The sequence below is a fragment of the Nestor notabilis genome, unplaced genomic scaffold (assembly GCF_000696875.1).
Source record: "Nestor notabilis isolate BGI_N333 unplaced genomic scaffold, ASM69687v1 scaffold6397, whole genome shotgun sequence".
NCBI lineage: Eukaryota > Metazoa > Chordata > Aves > Psittaciformes > Psittacidae > Nestor > Nestor notabilis.
Genome location: NW_009938150.1, coordinates 25,013 through 32,869, shown reverse-complemented (window position 1 = coordinate 32,869; position 7,857 = coordinate 25,013). Strand labels below are relative to the sequence as shown.

Here is a 7,857-nt window from a genome sequence, read left to right as displayed (position 1 = left end):
ACATCTGGCCCAGCATAGCTTCTAAACCTTATAAGAAAAGTAAAGGGAAAACTAATGCACACACAGTGGAAGGCATCATGCCCATATGCATACGGCTGGCTAATACTGTTACCTAACTGAAAAGGTGAAAAGCCATGCAGTTTCCCCTTTATTTGTTATAGTTTGGGTCATATTAACGCTAAAAAATTAGAATTCGGGAGGGGGGGAAGGTTTATTTGTAATACATGGCAATTTTGCCAGCTCTTGAAGATTGCATTTCAAGCACAACTGCATTTCTCTATGCACACTGAATGCTTGTGGCAAAAGCAACCAAACCTTTTAGTTAGGCACATGCTGAAAAATGGTATATTAAAAAAAAATCAGTTGTTTCCATTCTGAAAATTATTGAAAGCCTTGATGTTGCAGCAATAAGCTAAACATGAAAGGCAGCAGACCCTTTCCATGAAGGAGAAGCAGATTCATCCTTGATGAGGGGCCCAGCAACAACAGCTGTGAAATGCACACATAGAAAGCATCTTCTATATTATATATACAACTGTAATAAAATAAATAGTACTGTTCTGACTCATAAGTGTATTTCAGCTTGGGTGTTGTTTGTTACAGATGGAGATGGCTTGCTTTTCATCCCTTCTGTCCCACCCTTGGACACATTGATGAAGAGAAACCTGGGAGTCCAGAGTGTCAGCAGTATCCTTTCGTATTCCTTCCGGAAATTCTGGTTAAGAAGCCCATAGATCACAGCATTAAGGCAGCTGTTAAAATAGGCCATAAAATAACTCAGGACGAAAAGCCATTCTGGAATGCGTGGCTGCGCATTTGGACGCTTAATTGAAACAGCAAGGCCAATAAAGTTTAAAGGTCCCCAGCACACAGCAAAAAGGACAAAAACTACAAACATAGTCAAGAAATTTCTGATGTCAGCTGCTCTGAGCTTCTGCTTGCAATCTTGTCTCACCTGGTGTTTGACGTGAATCACCAAAATCCAGATCCGCAGGTAGCAAAATGTCATGATGGACAGTGGGACCATGAGGTGAACCACCACCACTGTAATGGTGTATGATGTACTCACTGTCTGTGCAAATGTGCAGGAGTAAATCCGGGGGTCACACTGCAAAGAGCTGACAAAGAAGTTCGGCACAATTGCCACCACTGTGAGTATCCAGGTCAAGCAGAGATAGCAGAAGGTGTTCTTCAGGTTAAAGAGCTTCTCATACTGAAGGCTGTGACAGATGTAGCAGTAGCGGTTGATTGCGATTGCTGTGATGTTGAAAATGGACTCAATGACACTTAAGCCCATCACGAACCCACTTACCTGGCAGTGGACATTTCCCATGGTCCATCCATTGTGGAAAATGGCACTCAAGATCAGAGGGTATGGATAAACAGCAACCACAAGGTCTGCAACTGACAAACAGACGACAAAGAAGTTGCCTACAAAAGAAGAAGAGACCGTGAGAGGTTAGCATAGGTTCAGACAGACAACCTCCAACTAAAGAACTCCACTTGAGGCTGAGCTCTTCTCATGGGCTTCACTCTACCATTCATTTGGAATTTGAAAGCCTAGAAAATAAGATTTTGTTCTACCAGTGACAGCAATGGAGTGTAGCTACGCATGATTAACCTGCATATTTCTTCTCAGGAAAATTTTAAAAATTGAACGTTACTGTTAAATTCAGCTTTAGCTTTGGGTTCCTGTGTTTCACTAAGTTGTGTAGGAGAGAATTATTTTCTCTTCTGGTTAATCAGCCAGCATGTTACTGCTCATTTTATGTGTGGTGTATTTTTAGGCAGGCAAAAAGCCTTTCTGTCCAGTTTGCCAGTCAGAGTAGGGGAGGGAATTAAAAAAGGGACCTTGGTAGGTCCCTGGTGTAACTACAGGATCAGTTATAATGTTGAAAGGATATCCATCAGTATTCACCTTTTGATGACCAGAAAAATTGTCATTTCAGGAGGAGTTCAACATTGCAGTTAGAGGACAGTACACTAGAAAAAGTGGCTGTTTTTATTAACTCTACTACCTCCAGGCATATCTACAATGGCAGGATGTTTAGCACATTTAAGGTGTTAATATCTATGTTCCTACATGTTACAATGCAACAGCCCAGGTGACTGATCACACCTGAGCCTTCTCATGAAATCCTCATATCCTGTCTACCAGATTATATGAAAAAACACTAAAAATATGCTTTTTCTTCAATATCAATGAAAGGATTCCCCGAGACCTCAGTTTGGCCAGGTCACTGGCTTTAGTATTTGGAAAGTACATCCAAGGGCTGGCAGAAATCACAGCTGCACTGCCGTTGCAGTTGGCTCATTGCTATGTTTGTTGCCAACAAAAACTATCAGTACAAGTCAACCATTCATATAAGGCAGCAGAATCCACTTCACACTGACTGGAAGACAGTCCAGACTTGAGAATAGCCCACAGCAGTGTAGAGTTGAGGCAGCTGACACAAGCATCATTTGAAAATAAGTATTAGCAGATGTGATGCAAAGTGTTGAAACCTTTTTAGAGAGAGATTTCACATACACAGGTTTACCACAGCACACAACTTCTGTGGCTGTTATGCCTCAGTGCTGCTGATCTTAGAGCTTTTTAAAAAGCAGTCACTAAACCTGGTGCCTATATAATTAACTCTCTTTATGCCCACTCTCAATTACCACCTGTGGTCAACCACCTGTGGTCAGGCTTAGTTCTCATGCAGGCACACTAGAGAAGGAATGCTCTTTTGCAGCAAATCTTTTATTCATTTGATCAAAAATACACACCAACAAAAAGCAAAATGTGTCCCCAGCACCAGGATTTCATTCTGATGCTGGAGACAGACTCTGCTGATGGGGAGACAACCCTCCCTCTTCACTGGATCTCTCCCACTTGGATAGAGATTCTTACACACAGGAGGTCAGAGAGCAAGCCTCTGCATTTGCTGAGTATTGAAGACAGCCACATTCAACACCCAGCCCTGACTCAGGCAAAGCAGAACAGAGCTGGATATTCCCCACTTAAGACAGCATATCAGTGAATTTAATCCAAAGTTTAGCAAAATCATAGGGAAAATTATTAACCTCACATCACTGCCAGCTGCTGGGAGAAATGAGCAGTCTCTGTCAGTTTTTCTTCACTAACTTAAATAGTTGAAATAGAAATACTGGGGGAGGGAATCTGTAAAATAATATTCACAGGATAGATTTACTCATTTGGATTTAATCCAAGAGCACAATATTGTGTGTATTATTTTGACACCACTTCATTGCTGGAAGAGAAATGAGACAGTTTTATCAAGACAAGAATAATCTCTTCTACTTGGAGAGCAAACCTGTCATCCCCTGCTCTGTGCTTTCACCTTGCAGTCATGGTTCTCCTACCAACTAGAAGACCTGTCGCCCTGGCAGGGTAATGGATACCTGAAAATAAGATCACAAAGGTTCAATCAGTACTATTTCACAGAAACAAATCCATCTTCCATTTTATTTGGCAATGTGGTGAACTTCATGTTTTTCTTTTGACAACAAACTCGTATAAAAGTCACTTGCCAGTCAGTCCCGAAAATCAGTGCATGAGTACAGAGAAAAAGGGGTACACCACATGCCTCTGAAGCAGAACATATACTTCAAAGTATGGGAAATGGCTGTTGGTTATTTATTAAAATGAGTCACTTGACTTAAACACTGCTTCAGCCTGCAGTCTCTAGTTGCTGTGAGTCTTTGTCCTCTGTAGCATGAGACTGGACCCTCACTCCCAAAACCACTGCAGAATGGGAAGCCATATGATGTGTGGCTTTTAGGGAAGGTGAAGAGCAGTCTTCTGCCAATAGTCTTCACCACTGTATTTTTTTTTTACAATTTTCCACTATAAACCAAAGGATTCCTGCTCATAAAAATACCAGCTGGACTTTACCTCAAATTTAAAATTATCTGCATCCACTGGCATGTGAGTATATTTCCTTATGAGCTTTCACATTTTCAGTCCTGTTCTTAACTTCTAACAGTATAAATTGGTTCATGTGCCACTGTGCTCTAGTACCAAATTATGGAGTCATACACGAAGAAGCATGAATAGTGGAGGAAACAAGTCTGTCACAAGGACACTGGTAATATTGACCTGTCTGCCTTTCCAGAGAAACTATAAAACCTCTCACGTTACAGAGGTCCAACTCAAAGCTATAGATTACTGAGGTATGATACACTGTTCACAGTGTAATCTACAAATTTTTTGGGACTACAAAACAAAACAGGAAACAGCTTGAAGCCCAGTAGCAGAGCAGGTTCTAAGCATGTGTGAGCAAGTAATACAAAATGGAATTTATCCCAGAATACCTTCTGCCCTAATACTCATGCCTTTGAGCTCCTCTCCTCCCTCCCAAACTCCTATAATCCTGTTTCTGCTCACTTCAAAAGCCTGCTCCTGTATTCCAGCAGTTCCCTGGCCCTGCTTCTCATTTCACCTGGATTATCCAACACCACAGTTTATCTGAGGATTTATTGTCAAGTCCTGGTGCTAGAAAATGTGGAAACACCACAATGAGTTCCGAAAATTGATAAACCACATATACAAAGGTCTTCAACAGCAGGCTGCCTGAACAGCACCTGACTTGCATACAAAAGCACATAATTCTTCTACAGAGATTAACTGAGCATCGCTGCACTAACACAAGGGTCACTGGCCCTGCTGCCTCAAGAGGCTGTTGGAAATCCCTTGGTGTACAAGCTCCAGTTGCAGAGATTGAGCCTCTCCCTGCTGTTCCTACACAGGGACAGCTATGGGCTGTCCTTGAGTATATACAGGCTGTGTTTTACGTATCCTAAACCTAGAATCAGGGTTAAATAGCAGTGGGGATGTGTAAAATATCTTTCTGAAAACCGGCTATTTTTCTACATCTCAAAATGTCCACAACAAGCACCAGCTCTTCTTCTGCTGTCTATATAAAGCTCTTTTATGCTCACAATCCCTGCTGAAATAATACAGAACTGTTTGCTTCAGGTTAAGATATAGATCAATGCAGCCTGAAGTTAACACTCATTTTTAAACCCAATGATGAAATTGAAGCATCTTGGCAACAGGAGATGCACCAAAGCAAAAAGTCAGTTTTGCAGATCAGCTTCTGCTCACCTGGCAGAGTCCAGCTCCATCTGAGGAGGAAAGAGGGCTTTGCTGTCCAGATTGCCACTTCCTGCCAGCCACTTTGCAGACATACAAGTTGCTCCCAAATAGCCAGTGCCCAGCACAGCATTTTGAGGCAAACAAATCACATACAACAGCTGCAGTGTCAGCAGACACATAAGCATGATAGACATGAGTGCCATGGGGGCTCACTGCATGACCAGCCCCGCTACTGTCCCACCCTCTTCCCAGAAGAGATCAGATCCTCATGTCTGTTCAGATGCAGCCAGAATAACTGGCAGCTGTAGAACAGCAGGTATAAACCCCTGTGTTGATAAAACTCCTAAGAGACACAATGGCATAATGCTAAAACTTCATTGGACCGACTGGTATTTTTGTGGTGACATCTTACTATTTGTGGCTTGTAATAAAACACATTCTAAACTTTATGTTTGTCCTTCCAGGTTTTACAAAAAACTCAAAAGACTCATGTCTAAAAAGAGATAAACTGGAATTAAGACTCACATCAACCACAGAGATACAAAATAAGGTTCAGTAAACAATTTAATAGGCCGTGACTGTAAAGTAAGCCTCTGATGACCACTTAGCATAACTTAATACTCTCTGTTTAATCTTCCAAAGCTTAGACTCACTGCAGAACAGAAACAAAATGTAGTTTGCCCCAAGCAAAAGATAAAGTCTTAAAAGCTTTATTGAGCATGCAACAAGACTCTTTATTAGCTTTGATTCTTTATTTATTTATTTTTTTTTTCTTGTTTGTTTCTACCTGCCGTTTGCTCTGCGTTTGCTTGTACTGCACCAACCTCCAGTCTGCAGACATGAAGCGCATGCTCGGTTCTGCAAACTAAGTGGCAGTCTATAGAAAATTATTCCAATTTTTTCTCTTTACGAAGATGCCAATCATATTGATCATATACTGCTGTAATTTAAAAAGGTAATAATAGGGGATCTTGTTCCTGCAGCCCTCACTCTGACAAGCATTTCTTACACATCACAAACTCTAAAGAACCCTCCAGCAAACATGGTGTTTACCCCACTAAAGAGCATTAAGAACCATCCTTGTCTAGGGGACTATGACCCATGACACTGCTCCATGCAAACAACAGAACAGCACAAGAGAAATCCAGACTATTAAATTGCTCTTTCTTTCCAGCATTCTAAAAAGCACGGGTGCATCTGATATGCCCGCACAACAGCCCAGCATGTACTTACCCATTTTGACAACGGAAACTATTGACAGGGGAGGACAAGTGAAAAACAGAGAAACTCTCTGTGATAATGAGCAACACGAAAAGAAAAAGATCTGTTGGTCTATTCACTGATTCACAAATTTTAATTGAGGATTTTATTTGCATATCTAATGAGTCTGTTCAAAGAGAGGACTAAACAACAGAAAGGAAAAAACATTCAATCAATTAGCTGTCATCATTATTCCATCAGAATTCAGAGGGGGATAAAGGATTGTTTCCTGCAGTTAAACAGACAATGCAGTTGGTCTGCCAGCTGGTCTCAAATTCTGGCTGTGCTGCTTAAAGCAATCCAGAGGGTAATGAACAGACAGGACAGGAAGTATTGCCAGCTGACAGCATTCTTAGGATATATAAGATTAGAGAACATGGAAATATCCAATTTAAGGATGCCATGAAGGTCGTAGACAAAAGGATAAAACTCCAGAACAATTTAACTTTCCTGGCAAAAATCCTTTGAGATCTCAGCACACTCATGAAACCAGAGAACATCAGCATGCTCTGGGCTACCAACCATTAGCAGGTTTCTTGGCATCATTCCCTACGGCAAAACTGGGTGCCCAGTGCTGCGCTAGCCCTGCGTTCACACAGGAGCAAGACCAAGGCAGAGCAGGAGGCAGCCAGCAACACAAACTCTCAGCCTCCTCCTGTGCCTTCCCATGACTAGTCATTTAGGCATCACTTTGGCACCGCAACTGCAAGCTCCGTTAGCCATCTCATCAGTGTATCACCACAGTTGAATGAAAGCTGCCTTTTCCTCTGGACCTGTGAGAAACTTTTGCTTCCAGAAGGAGGAGAAAAGCCCTTACAGTATTGAATGAAGTAGAAAGGACCAGCTCCTCAGCACTGCAGTTACATTTATTTTGTTATGTATCGTATATTATTTTGGCTGATGGTTAAAGAAAGGAATTGCTTACAGTGCCAGATGGAGGACTGGATTACTGGATTTTAGATTTACTTTTAAGTCATGACCTTCTAATTGTATTGCTGTCAAAACCATATTTCAGCCATGCATTCAGCTGTTCTAATTGAACATGCCAATCATTTGCAAAGTTCACACCCCAGACATTCATAACTTTCATTTGACTAAGGCGAAGCAGATTCAAATTTGTATCTGAGCTCAGGTGTCTGTGGAATAGGCTAAAAATCACAGACCAGCCATGCTCACATGATTCCATAGTATTCCTTATATCACTTACCATTAAATTGGAAAAAGTTAAAGGAGGTGATTTTTTCCCTTGGTATGACACAGATGGTAACTGGACATTCACTCTTGACTGAATAAAAATCATTTTAATTACATGTTCTTCTGGACCTTTATTAAGGGGGCTGTCTTTTGGTACCAGTGCAGAATGACTTCTCATTTTCAGACTTTCAAATATTCTAAAAGCAAACAGAAGTTTTTAGACCATCCCAGAGAAACTCAGTTTGGCAAGCTTCTCCCTGTTCTTCCACTCGTCCTGCTCATCTTAGGCACACCTTTCCAAA

The 7,857-nt window shown here is 41.4% G+C and overlaps 1 protein-coding gene across 1 annotated transcript; it reads right to left on the bottom strand.

Moving 5' to 3' along the window:
• Positions 1-565: 565 nt before the first annotated feature.
• Positions 566-1,431, bottom strand: LOC104409354 (melatonin receptor type 1C; the record flags this gene model as incomplete). Its single annotated transcript, XM_010019193.1, has 1 exon — positions 566-1,431. A coding segment is annotated over one exon (866 nt), but the record flags the coding sequence as incomplete, so codon positions are not given.
• Positions 1,432-7,857: the final 6,426 nt, after the last annotated feature.